Source organism: Plodia interpunctella, chromosome 9 (genome assembly GCF_027563975.2).
Source record: "Plodia interpunctella isolate USDA-ARS_2022_Savannah chromosome 9, ilPloInte3.2, whole genome shotgun sequence".
Lineage (NCBI taxonomy): Eukaryota > Metazoa > Arthropoda > Insecta > Lepidoptera > Pyralidae > Plodia > Plodia interpunctella.
In genome coordinates, this window is record NC_071302.1 from 6,043,353 (window position 1) to 6,069,964 (window position 26,612).

Genomic DNA, 26,612 nt, shown 5'->3' on the forward strand with positions numbered 1-26,612 from the left:
ATAGAATTTAATGTAAGAGTAGGCGGAATAGGAGCATCTTTGACTTTGTTTAAGGCAAGCATATTTAACAAATTCCAAGTCTTTTTTGAATCAGTTATACACATTTTAAACTTATTATAGTAGTATTCATTTTTCGTTATTTGTATTAATTTTGTTACTTCATTCCTCAGCCTTACAAACTCTTCCTTCTTCTTTACGTCAGATTTTAGTTGCTCCCATAGTAAATTCCTTCTCTTTGTTTCTTTAATAACTTCTTTTGTGATCCAATCTTCTCTGGGCAAGTTTAATATTTTAATTTTATCTATCTTATTCTTGTTGATACTTTGTTTAATATGGTTTTCTAAATGATCATACGAATGCTCTTTGTTACAATAGTCTGCATCTTTAATTGAATCCTGGAGACCTTTATAGTCGATTCCATGATAATTCACTTTTTCTTTGATGTTGTGTTGTTTTTTAAATATTTCTATTACTATCTGCTTATGATCAGACAAAGGTGTATCAATAATTGTTAACCTGTATGGATTTTCAGTTAAACTAGAGGAAACATGATCAATTATAGATGTCGTTTTTATACTATCAGTGTTTACTTCACGAGTAGAGTAGTTAATATCGATGCAATTGAGAATTTTGTAGCCTGCTTCCTTTAGTACTCTCTTATAATCTATTGCATCTTTTTTATTGGCTAGCAAGTCTATGTTAAAGTCGCCTATTACTATTCCTCTTTTTCTGCTTTCCAAATGTAGTGCAAAAGTATCCAAAAACTGATTTATATATTTTTTGTTTGGTTTATAGATTGCACCAATATTAAGGGCAAACTTATTGATATATATCCATAGATAATTAATTCCGTGCTTATATAAATCAGTTGTTACTTCGTGTTTTAAGCTGTTATGTACATATATCGATACACCACCTCCCTCTTTTCCCATTCTTATATTAAAGTTATGGGTATAATTATCTAGACAGAATGAATTTGCCTCAATTTCATTTTGGATCCAAGTTTCTGTTAAAACTATTATATGTACTGTTTCATTCAATAGTTTAAGTATTGTTTGTAGTTCTTCAAACCTGCCAGCCTTTCGAATACTTTTAAGATTTGCATAGAAAAATTTGAGAGATTTGTCATTCAAAAATACGTTATCATAATTATATGTAATGTTGTGATTTTTATCAGGTAAGACGATGTTTTGTTTACTTAGTTTTTTGACTGAGACTTGATGATTTTCGGAATCCCTTTAATATATTTAATAGTCAAATTTGACTCGCCAGCTTTTTCACGATCCGACAACTCGTTCTTAAGACGTTTAAGATACAATTTTTGACTGGGTGTCTGGTCCGAAAATAGGCGTACATTATCGCTCAACTTGGATCTATTACGTAGTAGTATGCGAACAGGGTCGGAAGTGGTAAAACATACTTTTATAAGCCGCCCGTTCGTTTGTTCTTCCGGCTTGTATTTTCCCAAACGTATGAGTTTTATGGGATTCGGACAATCCTTGTAAATAGTTATTAATTTATTCATTGTACTATCCAAGTCATGCTTTTGCCTGGCTTGGCGATCTTTATTATTTATTTCCGGGATACCCTCAAGAATAACATTTTTTAAACGTTCGCATCTGTCTTGGAGTTCAAGGAGCAGGTCTTGGTCACAAGCGACTGGCGATTTTGTAGATTGAGAATATGTCTGTTCATTGTTGTCAATTTGACTATTATAGGAATCACTATTTTTCATCACCAGTAATTGTTTTTCAAGAATTTCGATTTTTTTATTTGTCTCACTACTTTCAGTTTTTAATGTAGACACTTCTTCGCTTAAATTAATGTAATTTTGTGACAAAATATTTGTTGTTACTCGAAGGTTCTTAATTTCCTCTTTTATTTCCTGCAAATCCTGCCTAATTTGAGAGGTATTTTCCTTCTGCGACTTCGAAAATTCATTTAAAAAAGACATAAACTCAGCCCGGAATAAATTTAAATCTTGTCTATAATTTGAGTCTTCATCGGGTTGTTTTCTTTTTCTTTGAGTTATGAATAAATCTTCCCGGGATGGGTCCATATCAGTATGTGACAACGAGCGTAAGTCAGGTTGCGATCCTCCTCCGCTTCCGCCCGTGCCTAAGCCCCGCGGTGAATGATGCACACTCATGCTAACCGTTTATCAGTCAGTCGATGCGTGATCCTTTTCTCGAGTGCGCATGCGCAGGCGCTGCTCGCTGCGGCGACGTAGGAGCAGGCAAATGTATGGTTATCTTGCTCACCCGAACGGCTGATGTTGATTCCAGGCTTGATCTTAGTTGTGAAGTGTAACAAGTGCAAATTATCAAGGCGTGCGAAAAGCAAATGTAATTAGTAATTGATAAATTTCACTTTGACTTTTAACAATAATTTCAATTTCTAAATAATAATTATCACAAGTGTCGACACGTCTACACCGCTTGACTGCGTCTATTCAAGTCTATTCAAGTAAAGTATTATATACATAATATAAAATTAAATGGTAACACAGCACTGCTGGGCAAAAGCGAAATACCTACTTATCTAACTACCTATATTGAAATATATATATAATCTGTGGTTATGATATTCATATCATAACCATATTGAAATATATATATATATATATATATATATATATATATATATATATATATATATATATATGTGGTTCAGATATATATTTCAATATAGGTAGGTAGATAAGTAGGTATTTCGCTTTTGCCCAGCAGTGCCATGTTACCATTTAATTTTATATTTCATATAAGTACCCTTTAAAAATTACTGTTAGATTTATCCAAAACCATTACTACTACTTATATACATAACCAGTATAAAAAATCACTCTCAAGATACTGGAAGGTAAAATGGTTCAATATTATGTTGCCAATAATACAACTTTAACACAACAACATGTAATAGTGTATCACTTATTTATTAACAATTTACAAGGATTAAATAATTATACTAACTAATCACATAGTACTATAACATTGTACTATTTATTTTATTATATTATTTAGTATTAATACTATTGATATTATAACATATTATATTCCATGTCAAACTCAACCTTGATGTTGGCAAAATCATCGTTTTGGCGAACAATGGAGCCATGAAATTAAAAAAAAATCACATAATAATATTGAATTCCTTATTTTTAGGTTCACTAAAAAAGTAGGGAAATGGAATAGGATCCCTATTAATATTTTCATTGTGAAATTCATATAAATCAAGGAGATTATCAATTTGACAATCAATATCAAAAATTTCCTTTTCCCAATTTACAATAGTATCAGTAAAGATTTCCCACTTTAATTTTTCTATGTTTTTAATATATTTTTCCAAAGCTTTTTTTTCATGAACCAATTCATTTGTATTATATTGTTCTGTTCTCAAATAATTCCAAAGTAATTCAGCTGGTGTTAGATCCTGGAAGTTCTCAGGTTTGCGTAATACGACATGACCATATGCTTTCAAAATATGGTCAATTTTATAGTCACAATTTTTTATTCCTGATTTAACAATTAGTTCATACAATTCTGGTTTGTACATTTCACAACTGCAAGGAATATTGTTTGCATTCAGCCAATGCAACATATCTTTTTTGGAGCTATATTCTGTAATGGGTTTTATTTTTTCATCAAGATCTCCCTTATCAAGCACAAGCACTGAGTTAGGTTCCAATATTGTTAACAAAATATCTATTATCCATTTAGTAAAAATTTCTGTGTCAATAACATTACAAAATATTCCATTAATATAACCATTTCTTGATATACAATGTAAAAAGTAATATTTATCAACTCCATATGTATTTGTTGGTGTTGTTAAAGAAAACTTTTCAAAGTTAAATGTTTTATCAACTATTCTCCCTTCAATATAGCATATTGGTTTATCAGAATTTCTCATTTTTATTATTTTACTCAGATACTGAAATCTTTCATATCTCAATTTTGCATTTTCTACAATTATTGGACAAATAGTAGTAATCTTATATTCATAACCCATTGCACATAGTTGTCTTGTTATATGAAAGTTATCCTTTGATTGAAACACACCAGTTTTCGTAAATAAAAAATTCAAAATTTCCAAATAAGACAATTTTACGGAATTAATAGTAATATGATATAGGTCTTGAAAAGATTTTAACAATTTAATTTTTTGCTGAGTTTTTATATTTGATATAGGTGGTAACATTTTTTTTCGATTTTGAAGTTCATAAAAAATGTCAGAGGAATACCCTGTGTAGCAGCTGGCCCGTGTTTCAACAGCTTCTAGATGCCCATCTAAAGACTTTTGGATCTTTTCTTTCACACACTGTGCCAATACAGTTTCTAAGATTGACATCACTTCAGTATCCACAAGGTTTATTTTTTTTTTATCTATAGGATGTAAATTTGCTGCCATTGTGCAATCTGAAATATGAAAATATTATTATAAGCTATATAATATAATCGATAGTCATATTCGCTAAGGATAGTGTCAATCACCTAAATGATATAAACCATGTCATGGCATGCAAACATATAGTTTTTAATTAAATATTTGAAAAAGTCTCTTACTCATGATTGCTTCTCATTGAATTTACATATGTTTTTTTTAAAATATGGGCTAACTTATTATTTTTAGGTACCTATCTAATTTCCAATAGGCCTGCCTATTGGAAATACCAGAAGAACAAGGTCGATACTCACAATTTTCAGTCAGGTGTGTGTAACAATATCTTATAAAATATTTATCTCACATCGTTCTTGTCTTGGTATAGGTACGCAATATTTTTTTTGTTGATTTAATTGTCTACAAATTAAACAATAAATAACACACTATTATGATGCCACCAGCAGCAACGAGCTGGCTGGCGACTATGACTTTGACACTCTTGCTTGCTTGACAAATTGACTTTGAAATTTATGACTTGAAGTCAATGTCAAGCGTGATTTTTTTATACACCCAATAAACATTTTGTATAACAATGTCCACTTGAGGAGGAATATAATTTTATTTGAAGTTATCCTTGCAAATCGGTTTTTTGTGTTTATATTATGGATTTGATTTGTTTTTGGGTGGAGTGGTTATCCCGCCAGAGTACAGCGCTGTAAGTTAGGTACACAAAAGCTTCGCCGCCTTTTCCTATGTCGATTAAAACGTTTATTTTAGAGTACTTCATTAATCCTTTCATTATGTAAGTATTCCTTTGTAAAAATATACAACAATGTAGCATATTCGGGTGCCAAAATATTGGGAAAAATCGTTTTCCATAAGATAAAAAATCGGGTAAAAATTTCGAGCCAGTAAACGGTCGAAAAGAAGCTCGGAACACTTCACACGTGAAGACTTATTACAATATGGACTCATACAGGTAAGATCTTCAGTCAAAATCAAGTTTATATCAGTTTACGACCATAGTTGTCCAAACAATGCAGAAAATAACCTAAAATAGTGTTATTATTTTCAGGATAATCCACTAAATACTTCCTCTTTCATTTAAACTCGCACCACGATTGCGTAAAAGGTATTGGTAAATCTGCAATAATATTGAAAATTGGCGCCTTTTGCCTCCTTTGGCAATGTTTGTTAACCCTAGTTGTACCAGTAGTGCCATCTGCGCATTTCATCTAACTATAGTTTGTATGACATAAGTACACAACACACACGATCGATAAATTTTGACGATAAAACCGCGAGAGAAATTGCGGGAAATATATACTAATCTAAGTATTTATGTACAGTGAGAGAAGCTTTGATCAACATTAATTAAAGCTCTTGCAGGTTTCAGGGTGTTGAATTGCTTAATATGCCACGTAATTAAGGAAATTACCTACTTGTATCCCTCAGGTGCTTATACGTATCAGCCCCTTCCATAAAAAAGATTACAAAACGTATTGTTCTATGCAACCCGTTCTTGTAGATAAATAAGTATAGGTAGGTAAGCACGTTACATAGTACATTTTAGAGCGTTTTCCCTATTGCTTCTTCTTCTTCTATAAAACGTCAAAGACCAGGGTCCGTTTTCTCACCACTCTCCACTTCATATCGTAAGGTCGTTAGTATCCTTGTCAGATAATTATTGACATATAAATACGATTTAGGTATTGTCATCTTTGACAACATCTATTCAATTATTTTTCTGTCACATCTGAGCGTTCCCAGTTGGCCGTTGGGCGTTGGAGCCCAGGGTCCACTTTCTTGCTTTTTAGTCTCCACTTCGCACAATCGTTTGTTTATTTTTATCGCCCACATTAATTATGCATACATCGTAAAGGTTGAAACCCTGGGATGTTTATCACGAAGCGACGCTGGCTTGTAATGTCTTGGGAAGTCCATTTTGCATTTTTAAACTAGCATTATATACATTGTACAGTCAACTGCATATCGGCCTGTCTATTAATGGATGGTTAGAAAGTGCCGGGAGAGAGACATACAGAGTGACTTGATTTGTTTCCAAGCAGGTTAGGAAATTAATGAAAAACAAATAAAAGAATATAAAATAGAGAAAACCATCACATAGGTACCAACATTTATATGTGTCAGCTTGTAAATTGCAAAAGTAAATCAAGGGATGGCTGTAAACTGGAGATTCTTCCCATAGGCGATAGGCTAGCAATCGCACATGCCATAAAGCAAAACGTGACCTTGGAGTTAGGTACTTCGCAACTCTTGGCTATTTTTACCATACCATATAATAAAAACTTGGAACTGTATCTGTATCGTATACAAAAAAGCATCAAGTAATCAATGTTGCAGTTTAAAATACCATCTTAATTTGCAAAACAGTAGTAGCAATGTTTGTATACAGTAGCACCTTAAGTTTATTTCACACGATCCAAGGCGCGGCCCCTAGAGAAATGCCTGGTTTCCAGGTTCGAATTACCTCATTTGTTACACTGAGAAACACATTACTTTCCCGCGAAATTTTATTCAAATCCGCTTTGTCGTCGAGTCGTGTTTGTGATTGGGTTAAAATATATATTGTTGTTACAATTTAACTAGTTAATTACAAAATTGTATACTTTTTACTGATTAGAAAAGGAGCGTAGTACAAATTAGATAAGTACCTATTGTTTGCTCAGATCAGTAAATATGAAGTGTATACATATCAACTAATTTTTTACACTGCACAAATTTTGTGAGTTGACACGGATGATGAAACTGATTCGGTGACGTCGGTGGGTGAATTTTTGAGCGTTTCGATCACCTATTCCTTCAATTTCAAAATAGACAAAAGACTTTACTACCCTAATTTATGAACAAAAATATGTTGCGGGTAAGTAAGTAAGTAGGTATTATAAATTTTTATCAATATTTGATTTTTAAGATTTTAGAAAGGATCTTTATTTTGAAGGACGGTAATAATGGCAGTCAAAATGTTCGAAAATAACCGCGTTGTTCAAAGAAAACGATATCAAAATATGACTTGTGATAAAAAATTGTTTGGCCTCCTACACATATTGGGTGATCTTAGAGTCGATATTTGTCGTTTTTATTTAACTGCATAAATATGCAGTATAATAAGAAAGAAATCTTTCTTTTGGAAGTTGTTGTAGTCCATATACTAAGTAGCATATAAGTACAATTTTTAACAATATGGTAAGTACCATATTGTTAAAAATTGTGCAGTGAATAAAAAAATACCTTGTATAAAGTACCTATTGTTTAAAAATGCTATTAGGATCGAGTACATTAGCATAACCAGCGGTCTGGCAAAAATTGAATGGTGGGAACAAAAAATAAAAAAGTTGAAAATCTGGCGTCCCTTGGGCGTCGTATTGTTCGCATTTGTTTTCTAACGAGTAAAGACGGATTCCCATCTGATACAGATGGCGTCATAATAGCACGAATCTTTGTCATTACATTGGAAGGCTTTCTGCCTTCATAATGGATTTTTTTCTTTATTTAGAAATAAGTACCTACATTTTGTTTTTGAGTAAATTGACAAATAAACAACCGTTTATCTGAAATAAGAACAATTAATTGCAACAAAGGCCCACTTTATTTATTTAATTCTATCACGGATATTAATTGAGACACAAAATAAGTTTAATTGCAAATGTTAATGTGAATGCCTTAGTAACAAAATAATAAGTAAATTAATAAAACAACAAGGAAAAAAATTAATAAAACAACAAGGAAAACCTACTAACTCTAGTTAGACAACAAGTAAAAAACCGTATTTAACTATACTATATTAAAAGAAGTGTTCTTATCTTCTCTCAAGTTTGTGCATCGTTGAAACATATCTTTAAAAACAAATGTTACATTTACAAGATACAAGATAGGTACTTACCTACAACCAGCCGCCTGCCTGAAGTCATCCTTCCTTGGGATTGTTATTTTTTTTAGCTTGAACGAATTAATTCAGTGTCAATAAATATGTTGATAAAAATAAGTATGAAGATATTTAATTGAAGATTTGCTGTGTTCAATCCATAGTCCAGAGCGGCAGTGTAACAAGAGCTTTACAGCCAGCTCGTTAAAAGAGTCTGTGATGGGATACCGATGTAACAAACGATCACGGAGCATCCGCATCTGTCAATGACAATAGTACTGGCATTTTTTCTGCTTGAATTGCAGTTTTTTTAAGTTGTAATTACTTAAAAAACTGCAATTTAAACAGTAATTACACTTGAAAATTTAGTCAGTCTTGGTGGCGTATTGCGGCGTAACCTAGGCTCAGGCGCTCTGTGGCTGAGAAAACAACCTTGAAAACTCTAAGATCAGAGACATAAATTACTTACTTCAAATATTGCATTCCCAGGTTATTTTAACAATCTTCAAGTCGTAGTTGATGATCGACGCAGCAGAAAGTTACAATAAATAACCAGAGAGTGTCTTATGTAATTTTACTAAGAAATCCTCTCTGGTTATTGTAACTTTCTACTTTATATCATACGTCATATTTATGTATTTCTACTACATTTCTACGATAATCGTATTTTTAAGTTTAGTGTCAAAAGTTTTATCTTCCAAATAAAATTTAACCCTAGAAAATATTTCAAAATGCGACATCTAGGAAAGCAAAAACGCTTGACCGTTCGAGATGGATTGCACTTCACGGCACGCGTATTTCACAGGCGCCTGGAAAAATGGCTGCAGCAGCGATGAAGCAATTTCCGCATGGCGTTTATTGATTAGCCCAGAAGTTTCAGCTCCGACATCGCATGTCATGGTGTGCCGCGAACTTCCAAGATTTATGCTCCATGATTTCAATCCATGAACATTGATTAGTTTGGGCGAGTTTAATCACAAAGGTCTACTAACTACTATGTGCCTAACTTCTTGTTGGTCTGTGTACCTAATATACCGAACATGTATGTATTTTTGACAAATTCTTATACATATTATTGTTTGTTCAGACAAAATTATGAAAAAAAAAATTGATATTTAACATACTACAGCATCCATGACTTATTGTTTAGAATTCTCTCTGTCGCAGATTTCTTCTAAAAGAACGTCTACGATTCGCCGCTGCGTTAAAATTACGTTGTAAGAGAATCTGACGTCCTACCGACCTTATTTAGAGCCAAAAGCAAGAGCCCTCAAAGAAACAAATATTTGAGGCTTTACGCCGTCAATCCCGGCTCTATAGCAATGTTTGTATGTAGGTACATTTACTTCTTTGTCTTTATATTTTTCTTTATCTCAACAGTGTTAAGTATATTAGTAGGTATGAAGAGCGATCAAAAATTTAAGTATGCTTAATACTCAGTTCCCATATTAGTAATATTCAATGATAGTTGCGCGATTATGGTCAATATGTAAAAGTAATAGTAGGTACGGGTTCCCTACGTAAAATCGAAGCTAAGATAATCGATTAGTACCTAGGAACTTAGGTAAAAATTTACCCGGATGCGGATGCGGCTATGCATTTTGAAATAAAGTTATTTTTTGAGTTTAGTCTGGAGGTTTAAATATATGTATAAGTAAGTACTTAGATAATTTCCTTAAGGTTTTAAGTGTTTTACTTTTTGTGTGATATAAAAATGTGTCTTTTCCTTTTAGACAAGTTTATTGATAAAAGTCATTAAAAGGGATCAACTATTCAGATCACATGTTGCAGAACACGAAAAGTGTTTTAAATCAAAGGTCCAAAAGTTTTGAGACCAGACATGAGAAGTAATTGAAGGCTGATCTCGACCTCGATCATAAACTTTGTAATCTATATAACATAGTACCTATGATACTTTAACTATCTGAAACTGATGTTTAGTTCAAACAGTTTGCTTTTACCGTCTGTCGGCTGCAGTTTTACAAAGCATAGTTTCAGAGCTGCATTTTTGCGATAATGGTTCCTGAGAATTTGGTTGCTCGAGATCTACTTTAAACGATATACTTAGAAGGGCTTTTACAAGTTTAATTAATTATGTGTTTACGCAAAAATGTTATTATAAATATACTAGCTTTTGCCCACAAATTCGTATGTAAGTAAAAAACCGTTTTAAGTGGAAATAAAGAAAGTACTCTCCTATACTGTCCTAGGAACCTACAAACCAAATTTCAGCTTTCTATGTCCAGAAGTTTCGGCTGTGCGTTGTCTGTCAATCAGTCAGTCACTCAGTAACGCAAGAGTTTTATATATATAGATACCTAGTTAATTCTTATACACGTAATTTTACGTTAGGAACATACATTTTACATAATTCTTTTTCAGATTAGAAGTATCTAAAGCTACTTTTACACCAGGAACAAGACTAATAAAATGAGAAATATAATACATTACACAAACCTGCAATTTAGGCAAGAAGAGTATATTTTAAACAAAGGCCGCATTCTGTCAAAATAAACGAAGTTCGTCATAGACAATCACAATAAAGAGATGTTCTTTAATTAATTACCGTCCGCCCCGTTCCCTGTGTGGGTGTGTCCATTCTTCCTGTTTGCACGCCACGGGAAGAAAGTTAGATTAAACGACTCATTGTTCCCCATTGTAATACTTCCAAGTACTCGCGTCAGCAAAGAGACTGGTCACACTGACGTAGAAAAACCCATATTTCGCTGTGTTTTGTGGCGAACTAAATAAAGATAAATGATTGGAATAATGACTAGAAGACCGCTTCATATTATTTCGGTCAGCGTCAGAATAAATTGTACTTAGCTAATCGACGTGTTCTATATTATAGAAGGTTAATTAATTTCGGATATAGGTGAATATTACTGTGGGACCTACATTTTTTTATATATCTACTTAGATATATGATTACATAGTAAAGTTTTTTTAACAATAAAATTTAATAATTCAGATTTAGTTTATTTGTAAGCAATGTCAATTTGGGACTATTAAAGTAAAATTTTCGAAAAAGCAATTTGTACTTAATCGAGGGCTTGTTCAAAGGGTCGAATCGTGCCCACCAAGGACTGTCTATTAAAATTTGAAACTTCATTTTAGCTGGTAAATTGCTTCTTGACTTTGGCTATCTTGAAGATAAATATTGGCCGTAATCTGGGATCCTTGGTAAACAAATTTTCCGAGATAATGTTTTCCTTGTTTGTTTCCAAATTGAGATGCAAGTAAATATTTAATAAACAATTGCGTAAACAGTTTCAGTCATAACTTAAGTATACTTTTATTTTGAATATGAAGTATCAAACCAAAATAAATATAAAGTTTTTGTCAATACGTTTGGAGTTTTAAAAATAGACAAAATAAAAGTTTGAATAAAGAGTAAGTCCTTTATGTCCTTTTCAGTGATTAAGTGGACCAATGAACCGATTGCTTTCTGTGAAATAGATATTACTATGATTGCACTTTCCAAGTTAGATGGGAATATCTTTTTGACAAACAAAAGCGATTGAAGGCATGTAGAACTTTCAACAAAGTATCATAATAAAAATTAAATTAGAAATTCAAGAAAACCCCGACTCGAAGTTGCAGTCTTCCTCTTATCCGCCAGAAAAGAACTGACAGTTTTCCAAAATCATGTTTCAAGAACAGCTAAGAAAATTTTCAATAAATAAAACTCGATTTCAAAATCAGATCTTGTCTTTTGGCTGCTACGATGCCACGGGCAGACAAATCAGATACACGGACACGAAAGTTATAATTCCCCTCCTTCTGTCGTCGGGGGTTATAAACAAAAACACATCAGGATTTAATTTATTAACACTAGTAAACATTCGGAATTTTGCATGGCGAAGAAAGAATTAATAAAATTTATAAATAAATTTAGCTGCTTAGTTCTCAGACCATTCCTCTTCGTATTCGACTAGCCCATTTGCAGATCTGCAAACGGTGTCGGTGCCATTAGTCAGCTATAAATTGGCATTTGCGCCGTCATACATAAATTACGGGAGCGCACGGAAAACCAACTTCTTTTGCATTCACATTTTGTATTTTTTTGTGAGCGCGTTACGTTTATTAATCGTTTCTGTTACCACTGATGCCTTTGTTTTGCTGCTGATTTGATTGCTGACTGTGGAAAAACTCACTGTGGGTTTTTACAAAATATTGTTCTATCATCCTTTAATGACTTGAATCATTTTTGCTAAACATATTCGGATAGCCAAATGGGCTATTTTGTTTCTAATTGACTATTATTTTTATTCGATTTCACTGCAGTTTACCTACAATTCATTTTGCTGCAGTAAAGCCGGGGTGTACTGTCGCCTTAGAATAGAACCAATCTATTCCTTCTCATGGATGACGACGACGACTGAGATAGGGACTTAGACAACTGAGTGACAACAACGATATTTCCAAAAAGGGTCAGGAAGTCAACAGCCGAATCTTTAAAATTTTGATGTTTCTAGGTGTCATAGCTGTGAATGAAACCGGGATCACGCTAATAGTGAAAAAGACAGAGAGAGAGGTATTACAAGTCCTGAAAGGATTGGAATAGCGTTTAATTTGAATGAAAATACTTAGTAAGTATGATTAATAAACATGGCCAATAAAAGTCGTGCAAAAACGGTTCTTGCAGGTATTCAGCCGACAAACTGTGGGAATGAAAAATTGCTTTGAGAACAAAGCCATCCTCACCTTGCGTTTATCAAGTCATTTCCAAAGCAATCACGTCTCTTTTAATAAAGGCACGTTCTTATATGAATCGCTCGCGGCTTCGGAACTAATGAAACTCATAAGCATGGCTCTATACAGCGCCATTAGCAGCTCAGAATTGCTGTTAGAGGAAGAAAAACTCCCCGTTTAAGTCATGAGTCTATGTCGCCGAGTCCCATTAAACTTAACACACAAATTAACAGACATTGCCTTCACATAGGTAAGGTACCGAGAACCAAGCAAGTCAGTCCAAATGGAGTTTTTGCCGTGAGATAAAAATGACATACATCACATACATGATCTATGCCAGTAGCGTTAGCCGGTTGTTTTCTTGTTGGACAGTCGAGTGGTTTGCATCAATCAACTTTGACGTTAACTATAAACTGCGCAGGAAGCGCAAAGTACGCCAATTTATCGAAACAATGACGGCGCGCAGGTTAAACGTCAACGTCAATCTTGGCTGTTGATTGAAATAGTTGTGGTTTAACCGGTTTAACAATAAGAGCATCAAATTAGTTTATTTTAAAATTAAGAATTAAAAACAGTATCACGATGTAAAGTACATAAGATTAGATCGAGAACAGTTTAATCAGGCTTCTAAGCTCCCTGTAAAGACGAAGTAAGCCTGGTTTCTGTAATTATTTATTTGTACGGAATGACAAAGGGAATTCCCGTTCAAATAGACTGTTCAAATACAATATAATTTTTAATTAGCTTGATTTAGAATTGCGTACTTCCTTATCAGGGTAAAAAGTAAACTTAGGGGCGGAAAAGCTGTGTTTTATTGTGAAGGAAATTGTATATAAATTATAAGTACTTACTAAGCAAGTATCAAACAAGCACGTGTGTTCCCTGATGGAACCACCGCAGCCTATGGACACCGGCAATACGATACGGATTACCGGTGCGATCCGACTTTATGAGAAAGCGATAGACTTTGTTCATGAAAGCCTTTTTTTGTATGTATATCTTTAGAAGACCCATGAAAGCCATAGAAACTGTCATTTCTAACTCGTATTTCTTCGTAACAGTCTTAAATAGTAATGTAGACAAAGTGCTGTAATATTATATATTGTAGATTACTTAACTTATAATTAAATAGTAATGTAAGACGAAGTGCTGTAATCATATTGTACATTACTTGATGGCAATAAATGTACAGAAGATAGAAAAAGTGTCTAGACTCAGCAAAAAATCAGAGACGAGCTGGTCGTGCTGCGATGTTGATTCTGTCAGAACCTGGGACGAAGTCGGCGCAGCGACGAGAACACAATTACCGAATTTAAACTTTACACAAAATTTTTAGGATATAAAAGAATATTCAGAAGAAAAAATTAGAGTGTGAAATAATATGTAATATTTTAACAGTATTTGATAAAATTGATGTGTTGAAACAAAGGAATATCGAATTTTATTATCTGATATTTTCCTTGCAATTTTCGTGGAATTCCTTGGCCACTTAAGCAAATCTCAGCGAACGTCTTCCCACCCCAAAGTTTGCTTAATACTTTAAACTGGTAATGAAGGCATTAAGGCGAGCTGAATGCATAACGAATGAGGCGCGCCGCAGCTTCCTATATAATTAGTCCTTTTATTAGCTATTTCCTTCTTCAACATTTTATGAAACACTAATTGTGTTTAGGTAGTAAACAAGACGCGGCACAAAGACGAAGTAAATCAGTTAAAGGCTGGTGTCTCAGTAATTCGAATTAAATTCCTATATTAACTACTACATTTTGCCTGCGTAAATTTATGTAGTATCCTATGTCCTTATCCATATTCAAAACTACACGTATGCAAAATTTCAAGGTGGTTGGACAAGGAGTAGACAGAGCGGGAAGAAATAACAAACAAACGAACTTACTTTCGCATTTATAAGTTAATTATTATTTGTAATATATTATTAATGCTAAGCTAATAGCTAGCTTTTTCCGGCTCCAACCGCGTGAATTTTCCACGGGAACAGTTATATTTTTTTCTGGGATGAAAAGTAGATTATCGAAATTATAGGTTTTGTTCGTAAACCGAGCAACCTCACTAATTTTATATATTGTGAGTATGTCTGTTATTTCTTCACGTATAAACGGCTGCTCAAATTTTTAAGTGATTCGGTATTAAGGTAGATAACACGATGGATTAACACATAGTCTCCTTTTTTTACCAAAAGTAAGCAATTCCTGTAGGACTTGATCAAAAATTCATCGGCGCTTTATAAAGTAGATCGCGCTAAGATGCACAAAAATGGGCGTATTTTTTAAATCAATTACGCGGGTAACACCTCGGGTTTCAGCTAGTATCCAATATGATTTTGGACCATGTCCAGAGATCTAGTCCGATAGTACAGAGCTCGGTCGTAATATGATGATTTACCAGTATGTGGCGACACGCACACGATATGGTCACGCTGCGGTTTAGCTTGTGATGGCTGATCATGAATTGTCTATCAACTATTACATATCAGCTAATTGATTGGTTAACCTTAATGCCCTAATTGTATTAATTACATAAGAGTAGATAAAATTAATACAAAAGAGATTACATATGTATTGGTAGGTAGGTACTATTTACTATAAATGCCTACAAGAGCAGAGATTTATATAGTAAATTTGTATGTACCTATGTAAACGTTTCATTGAAAATAAATATTTATTAATGTTCTGTCTTTATTTATTTTGTAAAATTGTATTGCTCAAGAATATAATTTGTAAAAGTATAATAGATGGAAAGCATTCACTTCACTATTTATTTAATTATTGAAGTTTCATCGATGTAGGTATTCTTATTAAACAAATATTTCGGATCTCCGAATCTCAATTTGATGTTATCCTAATCAACTTCTATGGTTGTTAATTCTATTAACCCACACAAAATTTGAAATTACATAAAGTTCGAAACAATACGCTGAAACCGGCTTAAGTTTAACAAGATAAGATCATATAATACGAACACCTTAACAAGTTAATATTGAATACAAATAGTACCTAATACAAGCCTATCCGTTTTCAAGCTAGTTTAGATTCAAAAGTTATTCCTACAATTTCAAACTTAGACTAATAACTTAACGACAATCCTACTATTATAATTTACAGTCTGTGGTGCTCTCAACAACAGATAATATTATACCATAGTAGCCCAACAGTGCCCAACACATACCTCTAGATATTTCCCAACTAATTCCATAAAGTCATCGAGAAGGCTTCGTATCTTGTTTAATCTCCATTCAGCCTCCCCTCTTGTTAAATAGCAATTCTGACGTGTTAATAGCCAAAGTTTATTTACGTCTACCGAAGCGACCAAATTAACACATGGAAATTTAATCTGGCCAAAAGAGTTGATTTTGTTGATTTACAAAATTGATTTTGGTAAATGTTTTCGCTTTTGATATCGGAGCCGACTGAAATGAAATCAAAAACAATTTACATGTCCGTACGTACAGAAGGGAATTTATGATTAAAAGTATGAATTTAAACAAAAATTCATGTTTCATTGCGAGAGATCTGTAAATTTGCGGCTAATATTTACAAATTATAAATTTAAAAAAATGCATTTATTTTACTTGTATTTTTACTTTAAATATATATCATTATCATTAAACATTCAAATCTGAATGATTTAATTTCACAGTTGTGTATACTTCCTATACCCCGATCAGCATCCACATTCAATTTACTTATGTCCCTTCAAATCGGTCAAAGGAAGTATATATAGTGTGACGTGCCATTATGGTGGGTTAACAAAAAGATAAATTAATATATTGGACATTGAATCTTGATATTGAAAGGTTACTCAGTCGTTTGAAAAAACAAAATCAAAATCAACCTACATATTATATGGGAGCTACAATGCCACAGACACTCAGAAACAAGGACGCATCAAATTGTCAACAACTCTATAAGAAACCTAGCGATGTAATATAAAATAGGTCATCCTTATTAATTTTCATGTAGATTTTCAAAAGGGTGAGACAACGTTAATGGACAAGCCCTTAGCGATCAAAAAAGAGATTTGTCGACAGAGTAAGTCCTCTATTGGGCTCAGGTCGAGGATCAGGAATACCTACAGTTACATGATCCCAGTGGAGTAGCTTATGGATACATAGGCTCTGGTGCATAAAAGATTTAGAACCCCACACCAACAATGCTGTTTATGTTGTTCTACTGTCTACGCACCTGCAATGTCGTCTCCAGCCCGCGCAATTTTGGTTCTTTTGGATTACACGCATTTCAGTGGCAACCCTTTGTTACAGTGCCCTTATTTTATTGAAGACAAGATCCTAACAACTATATTAATGAGTAGGTAGACCTACTCAATTTTATATAAATGTAACTGAAATGTGATAAAAATATAAGTATTGGACCTAAGTACATTTTAATCAAAAATATAACCATTTTGTGCCAGGAGGCTCTGCTATCTAAGAATATAGCAATTTGTTTTTATCAAACAATAATTAGAATTTCACTTTTTTTATTTATAAATTTACGATATAAACGTAAGTGATTTATTACTTACGTTTATATCGTAAATTTTGAATATACGATGAAAAAAAAGCTCAGTATCCAAGATCCCCTTGATTTCATTACCCCGGTACGCGACGCTACCTAGACGTCCTAGCTACACCACTGATCCCAGCTATACTGCCGTTTCCCGTACGTTAATAGGATCAAACTGGGCTTTATTTGGGACGTGTCCACATGATTTCACCTTACTTATCGAATTTGCAAAGCCGCTTACAGTTCGTTAACCATATATTGTATAGGCATGACGACTTTCACTAAGGAAACATTGCCTTTTTTCTTAACACTTAGGGTGGATTGCTACAGTCAATTTTGACGTCAACTTTAAACTACGCTGAACAACTCAAAGTACGGCATTTTGTCTCAACGACGGCCGCACACAGGTTAAAATTAACGCTAATAAAAAATAAGTTACAATAATACAAATACTTACAATGTTGGAATTATCACTGTAATATAATAACTAGTATAATAACAAATAATGTCTCAGATATAGTATATTAATAAATTCTAGATTTGAAAATCGCATGTTTACTGAATAACTTGAGAAAAAAATTGAATACTAGAAATACATTCTTAAAGTCAGCAGGGACGCCTAGCCACGGCTTGAAGTTGTATAATTAGAAAAAAACAAACTTTCTCAAAGTTATTACGGTGCAATATACGAAGTTGGAATTGCAATCGTCTATCGCGTTTCATAAAACTGCATTACTGATAGCTTATTGCATTTGCACGACACGAGTTTACGCGACGAGAGATGCGACCGAAACGCGGAAATGGCCTTTTATAAAACCAACGAAATGATTGTTTAGTTGAAGCGAACTACTTAAATGAATATTTGTTAATACAAATGGAATACAAGAACATATTGTGGATATACACACGACACACTCACACTTTCATACAAGTATGCTGATCGGATTAATATGGGAGAGAGAAATAATTATATATGTTTTTGTTATATACGGTATTAATATTAAGTTAAATTTTTGTTAGTAACATCTTGACTATATATTCTTAGTAATATTAATTGTTAGTACTTATTTGTATCTTTGCTAAGCTGAATAAAAATTATATTATTTTATAGATTTCTGAAGGCTTATGCAGGTATGTACCTGGTATGTACCAAACGCCTATTATTGTATCGTCTACCCATTGAAATTTGTGTTTAAAAAGCCATTCAGTATGTAGGTGTACTTTAACTCTTCTAGTAATATATATCAAGATAGTAGTCGTTTGAGTATACACGTGTTTGTTCATAAATATACAAATAAAAACACTATCATTGCCTATTCAATACAAAAAAATATTTGATATTTCTTAACCTAAAAAAAAAACGAAATTAAACCATAAGTAACTACTTTATGAAACTTTATGAAAACTGCGTTCATTAAAAAAAATATGACAATAAAAATCAAAAGAAATAAATATACCTCCATGTCCTCCATATTATAAAGATCCTTTTATAAAGAAAAAATACACGAAATTACATTCAATCTTCAAATTCGACCCATTTAATATCATTAAAAGAAACTCGAGTTAGGCATTCCTTTAGAAGATTTGAGTGTGTTTATTCATTTATTCTCCTTCACATACATATTTCATTAGGAGTTCTGCAGTGATGGAAACAAAACAATTTTATTTTAAGAAGAAAATAGGCGGGAACCATCTCACGCATAGTCTCTTAAATTATTAACTTTCGGTGGGGCACTTACATTATTTTGTGTTTGCTAGACAGTGCATTATCAGTACTATCAAACAGAATAATTGTGGTTGACTATATGGAACATTTTGCTAGGTATAAATTATGGAAAGCATATTTGTTTCCACCAAGACAATAAATTGTGCAATAAAAAAAATACATATACATATATTTAAGGTAAATTATATAAATTATATATATATATATATATTAAAGAGATGAAATAATTGGGTGAATGCGTTTTAACGAGTGTGCCGTGGCATTTTACCTATCTATAGGAATGTAGAACGAATGTTGAAATGATCGTTCAATCAAATGCCTTGATCCACGTGTAAATATGAAAATGTTTTTTTCTTCGATTGACATTCAACATTATCTTCAATCCAGCCAATAAAAATCGTTGTAATATGGCGATACGCAGAAAGGTTCTGTCTTGTTTACGCGTTAAGGGAGACGGGGATAGGAACTTAATGCCCTATATCACTGTCGGGTATACAAACTGGAGGGTCGCAACCTTTTCCACTAAATTACGTATCGGAATGGGATAATCCTAACTAAGTTGAGTAACGCTAGCTCGGTTAATGCCTTAATAAGTGCCCGTGTTAATAACTTGATGTTAACGGTTATTGTTTTAGTGATATTAATGTAATTTAATATGCTTTGGTTTAATGGGTATTATCTAATAATTAAAATCAACTGATTGGAAAAATTCTAGTACATACTGTTGTATGTGTAAGTATATATACTTTACGTATATAAATCAAATAATTATTAATAATTACCATTTAATTTTCAAGACAATGTCTACAAATCAAACAGTTACAACTTACATATCAAAATGCAATATTGATATACACACTTAACTCTTGTGCATATATTATGATTTCATCATTTCATCAACCGTGCCAATGAATGATAATGATCGTCGGGGAACATAAGTGTTATCTACAAAATACTTATTTGATTGTCTAGAGCACAGGGGATATATAGAAATATAAATAAATGGAGAACGCTCAACGGCCCACAATTAAGCTTTAGTACACCTATTATTTAATATCGACCTGGGATGCATTCATTATTTTCTTTTAACGGTAATATCAATCTGATTTGTAAATCATATCACTTTGGTAGGTAAATATAAACAACGATTACTATATTTTCATATTGCTATGTGAGGGTTATATGTGTAAACATCGTGGACATCGTCAAAATACGCAATTTTACTCAGACATTGAACCCTGTAAGTGTACCCTTTTTATAACTCCCACATCACTGATTTTCCGCCTAGTAACGTTCAAATTAAAAATTAATACCTCGAAATAAATTTGCTAGGTATGTGATTTCACCGAGAGTGGTGCGAGGAGATTCACACAAATAATGTACATACAGAAGAGACGATATACTATATTTGTTATAATTACGTTAATTTAAGAGAGTCGGTTAGTACCTAAGTACAATTAAAATCTGCCGGTAACGCGGGACTTTGCCACATGCTCGTACCAAGTGGCCACAAAAGTAGATACTATGGAAATTAGTAAGAAGAGCAGACTACTTCTTTTATCTACCACTTTATACAATTTTAGTTTTGATCATACATCTTATACCATTCTATTTTTATTTTATTTATTTAAAAGATTCCTTCAAACAATTATAAATGGTAAACTTAAAGTCGATCAAGTTTTCCTTTTTTAAAATTTGTACATTTTTCTGTTCGTTATTTTCCATTATTATTTGATTTCTTGATGTTTTACATTATATTTTTCTTTCTATTTTTTAACATTCTAATTTATATAAAAGTACCTATCGTGAAGTTTGTGAGCTTTACGAGGATGAATGCGGATCGACCCCTTCTATACTCTCATTATTTATGGGAACGGATTTCTCCGTCCTCTGGCGACCGTAACGCGGGAGTGCCACTTACCTGTTACAACTCGCTGAATTATTTATAATACTATCCGCCTTATTGGATTGAAATATCGCTGCCCTCCGGCAGTTCGGTAAACAATACAATTATGGCCGACAATTAAAATAACAAATACGGCCAATTAAGGATAAAACCAATTATATGTTTCAAGTACTGAAACTAAAAGTTTGAAGGGTACTGTTGTGTGTGACGTACAGTCGGCCCCAAATCAAATGTTACTAAATGACATTGACAATAGTTTCAATAACTGTTCGAATCATATAATTGTTTCGATTTGTGACTGTACAAAGTAGTAAAATGATGTAAACCTTTAAAATTTAAATCCAATCACTTTATGAAATTGTGGTTATTATCCGATCGATGTGGCTAAACGAAGTTAGAATTATGATGGGACTTACTACGCGACCAAAGTAGTTAGAGAATAAAGTTTTATCGGGCAATGTGTAAGAATACTTATTCCCGTTTATTGCTCTTCGCCCAGTCATCTCTCCAGCTATTAAATTCGTCGGAAACGTCACATAAAACGCTGGAATCGATTTCGCATAAACGATAGACGTGACCAGCCGGAAAAGTATATGGCTCCTAATTCGACCCTGATGTCAAACCGATTCCGTTTTAACTATTTTACCGTGGCACGTTAATCGAGACCTGATTTTATTATAGTCTATATAGTTATAGTATATATAGTTATAGTATATAGTCGGTATCTAGAAAAGGTACACTACTCATCGATTCATCATGATTTACTTTGCGATTAAATACTATTGTTTCATTTGATGATGACTATAGTGAAAAGAGTTCTTCTTAGAGGGTTTTTATTGCTATAACTGAGATATTAATCTATACCAATATTGTAAATACGAATGTATGTCCGTCATGTTTCCATTGTGATGATATTTGGTATAAATAATGAATCTAGGTTAAACACAGTAGGCTACCGCAGGCGTAACTGTGGGCAACACCTATTACATGCTTAAAAAAACAAACAGAAACAAATGAGTTTAAATAATCATAAAGTTTATATAAGTATTTATATTATCCTTTAAAATATAAATCTTATATTCACATATATAAGAACCTGTAAATAATGCATGTTTCTGGTGATAAAGTCGGGATACTTTGCCGTTCAATCTCGGTTATTTATCGTAATATAATCCGGAAGATCCCCACTTGCGGGCCTTTCTTTATGGGCCCCTTGGTGCCGCGTCCTGTCCTGTATCGTCCCATAACAAATACCTGTCTAGCGTATAAGGCCCCTTATTTTGCCATGAAAGTCTAATTCCTTATGCGCGAGGGACCAGGACCACGCTCCCTTGAATTGAGTAATACACTCTGTAATACAATGAGTACCTTGGTACAAGTATGCTTGCGTAGTTTTGTTGGCACCTTGGACGTATCTATATGTTAGGGTATGTAGCATATTACTAGTAGGGTAATATTTGATGTAATATACCCATTATACCGAAACATTGTTTGAAAATCTAAAAAATAACAATATGAAATTAAGAGCTATTCCCTAAAATAAGAATCAGCAATAAAACACCACGTATAATAACACTTTTAGTGTTGTTTGTTTTAGTATTGGAACTATAACTTTTAGATGGGCACTCATATTTATTGGAGACAAGTTTGTGAATTCCAAAACAGAAATTCAATTACAAGTTTTGGGCGTGAGTGACCATCAGATTACAGGGAAGGCTCTCAGATCAGAATTAATTGGAACATTCAGATATTGTGGGGTACCCTCATCTAGTATGGATTTATGTCCCGTCAAAAGATGCAGACAAACATATTGTGCAAATTCCAAATTGGTTCTCAAGCCAGATTACACAAGTATACAAATATACTATAAAATATTCTAAGCAGTCATTAATCTATAGTAGGAATATCATATAAAATAAACATAAAAATAACAAACTGCTGTACTTACATGTAGTATATGCTCCCTGGGGTATAGATTAAACTTATTATGATACGTAATTTTCTTGCCTATAGACCAAACAATTTTTCCAATTCGTAATGTAACGTAGGTACAATTACTGGATTGGATAATAAATCAATATCTAACCTGCGTCGATGACATAGTCAGTCCTTGTACAAATGAAAAGTAATGTAAGTAATTGATTGATCACATTTCATTTCAGATTTGTCTCTTCATGGTATTTTTGTATTGACAAAATTTTGGTGAAATGGTTATTTCAAATATTTACTTTAACATTTATTTTGTCAATAGTATTTCACGTAATAACTTATAGTTAAAGACTAAGAGAAATAGATATACTAAGCTTGAATACCGAAGCAGACCTATAATGTTTTAGGTGTACGCTAAAGCTTAGCTTGTTTTCAAAAACAAATTTTCTTGAAAAGTTTTTCTTGACAACCGTGTTTCTAGCCGAGTCACTACCTGATTTGTTATCTCCGACCACAAATTATGACTAAGTATAATATTGCTCCTGATAAATAAGTTACAAATTGCATCAATTCTATTAAAATATCTTCCACGGTAATGCAGTACAGTAAATAAAATTACCAGCCGGTTGCTGGATTTGGCTCGTGGCTCAAAACGGATTTAAAGACGAAAACTCAACTTTTTGCGGCGTCCAAATTAAATTTTATGTGTTCACCACGCTAATCAAGATGGACGCGTGCGTTAATGAAGCGATATTAAAAGGCTCGTGTATATAAAACGGAGTAATTAACGCGGCTAGAGCAGCACTGCCAAACAATTAGTTAAGATGGTATCAACAGTGACCATTAGTCATTGCCGAAGCTCTGTCGGTGTAGGCGTAGCGTAAAGGCATTTAGTTCTTAAGCGTACATTTTAGTGCCCCCATCACTCTCCATTATAGTAGTTTTGTTTTGCAAAGAACCTGGCCGCGCACGTAACATACTCGTAAAGAGAATTTTATTCAAATAATGCACTTATTAATTCCCGTGGTAAAAGTTTTATAGTCTTTTTTTCACTGTATATCAAAAGTTTAAAAATACTACACTTTTGAAATATGGCCGTTGAGTTTTATTTGCCTTCGCATGTTTTTTATTTTATTGTTTTACTTGAGTTTACTTGTTCCTAGTGGTAACGTTGGTAAAGTATTGTTGTTTATGATTTTAGTAAATGAGAATCGTAAAATTGTATTATTACGTTATTCAAAGATGGTTTTTTAGTTTTTTATTTGCCAACAAAAACTTTACTTAAACTTTCAGAGGAACTACCATATTTCGATTCAAACAACTATACCTACTTATTTTAATTCTTTATTCAGTACAATATACAATATCCAACAACATTATAAAACCTATATATAAAATATATTTTATATATTTCCAATATATAAAATATTGGAAATTATGGTCATTTATTGTTTATACTTATCATATTATTTTGTAAGTACCTCAGTTTTTGTGCAAATTAATTCGAATACGAAAATTTCTAAACCGTCAAGAGCAAACGGGTTTACTACTGTTACCATTACATAAAAAACTGATTTTGTATGTTTATATTATTAAAGTCAAACTTGCATAGACATTTAAGGCTATATATTAATCTGGTGGAAGGAATTGAAGACGTCACAACCGTCAAAAGTGAAGCGGCACATCTGTTACCGGCTTGCTCGCTCTTCTGACTTGTAATAATGGAATTAACGAGCTGGTTATGAACAATCGGCGTCTTCATTTCCACCAGACGGCTGTTCATCCTTTTAAATAGATCATCTTTTACAATAGATAACGAAAATGAGCTTTTTGCAGTCCTACTGAACAGTTACGGACTTCCATATAATATTACGTTGAACGTTACAGCATTATGCCGGCCGCACATTTTCGCGGACCAGTTCGCCGAACTTTGGTAGATACATTGCTGGTTTTGCTTTAAACAAAATCACTGATACAAACTACGCAATGTACATGCATTCGCGTCAGCATCTGTCCGAGTTCGGCAACAGTGTGGAGCCTACATTAGACATTATATCATTTCATATTATTCGTCATTTTCTTTTATGTTATTGCTTACATTGTGGTGTCCGATTTTTTTTCAAGTCTCATAAAGGTCTGACATGATCTGAATCTGACATGACTTTAACGGCTCCGCTAGACTAACAAAGACTAGAGGTATTTATTTTAAGCATGGCTATACAAATTACATGACGAGGTATTATTGAGAGGATAAACATTTTTCTTCGAACTTACATGAGGTAAATTATAACCAAAAATGTCACTTTCATTCTTCTATTTTTATGAATATCTATGTCCTCTGTCCTATTTCACTGCCACACCATTACACTGAATGAAATAATGGATCCGATATTGCCCTCATTTGGAAGGTCTTGTGTCTAGGGAATATTTCGGAAGGTGTTTAACGTCGAGATGGAAAATGGAACTAAATGCTTCTGAGAGTAATTCAATTGTGACTTCATTTCATGATTGTTCAGTGATTGTTTCTTTTGTATTACGAGTATGTTAATTATCAAAAGTAACTGGTTAAGTAATGTAATAGAAACATTAGTATGTTAAAAACACTCAGACACACATTTTCAACTGTAAATGTACCTAATTAAATTTTGATCTTTGTTTAAAACCATGTTTTACATAGGAATGAAAGTTCATTCAAATAATTCACAATATTAAAAGCCTTAAGAACTGGATGTGTCTAATAAAATATATTTTGACCAAGTTTTAAATAGGTATTTGGATACTTAAATATTGTAAATCTCACTAACAAGCATCAATTACTTATATTTATGAGTGCGAAAACAAACCAATTTACGTTGTTGTGAGTACAAAATCCATTCGCTAAATAGCCCTATATCGTATAATGGGAGAGGCTGTAATCCAATTAATTAACAGTGAGATGAAACTACATGCTAGTTGCACAACATCCCTCCGGCATAAAATGAAATTTGTATAGAAATGACGACAAAACAATGTAAAGATAGAACGATGAAAACAATATCTTATAGATAGATGTAGCAGCTACCTTTCACTATTACCTAAATTTGCTTTGTTTTATAGGGTTCCGTATCCATTCTTTTACGTCTCATCCTCATTTAATTTTTAACTTACTTATTTGCCTAACTCAAACCTCAACAATTTTCATAATTTTAAATTCTCATACACTCATTGCCTAATTGTTATCAATGATTTAGAAAAAGTTAACATGGTAATTAATTTAATATCCTTAATATTATTATAGTTGTGATATTCCAAATTATTTTAGAAAGTCAAATCCCATTAAACAACTGAAACATACAACCCCTTTGTATGTTCCAGTTATTTGGGATTTGATGACATTCCATAAGAAATTGATAGTGTGTCGTACCAATTTTTTAATTGTTATAGTAATATTAAAAGGATAACATGTTTCTAAATACAGATATATATAATCTTCTACCAGTTCTTTATTTGATCTTCCGTTATAACTAGCCTGGTATGGTTTTGCTTTATGTTTTAATTAAACGTCATCCACTTAAAAAATATACGCTAATA

The 26,612-nt window shown here is 32.8% G+C and overlaps 1 protein-coding gene across 1 annotated transcript; it reads right to left on the minus strand.

The window, feature by feature from the left end:
• Positions 1-2,913: 2,913 nt before the first annotated feature.
• On the minus strand, positions 2,914-4,863 carry LOC128672578 (uncharacterized). The gene is made up of 2 exons (XM_053749824.2): positions 4,695-4,863; positions 2,914-4,415 (listed from the first exon to the last, which is right to left on the minus strand). Exon 2 carries the CDS (start codon positions 4,405-4,407, stop codon positions 3,130-3,132), a length of 1,278 nt encoding a protein of 425 aa, XP_053605799.1. The 5' UTR covers positions 4,408-4,415; positions 4,695-4,863; the 3' UTR covers positions 2,914-3,129.
• Positions 4,864-26,612: the final 21,749 nt, after the last annotated feature.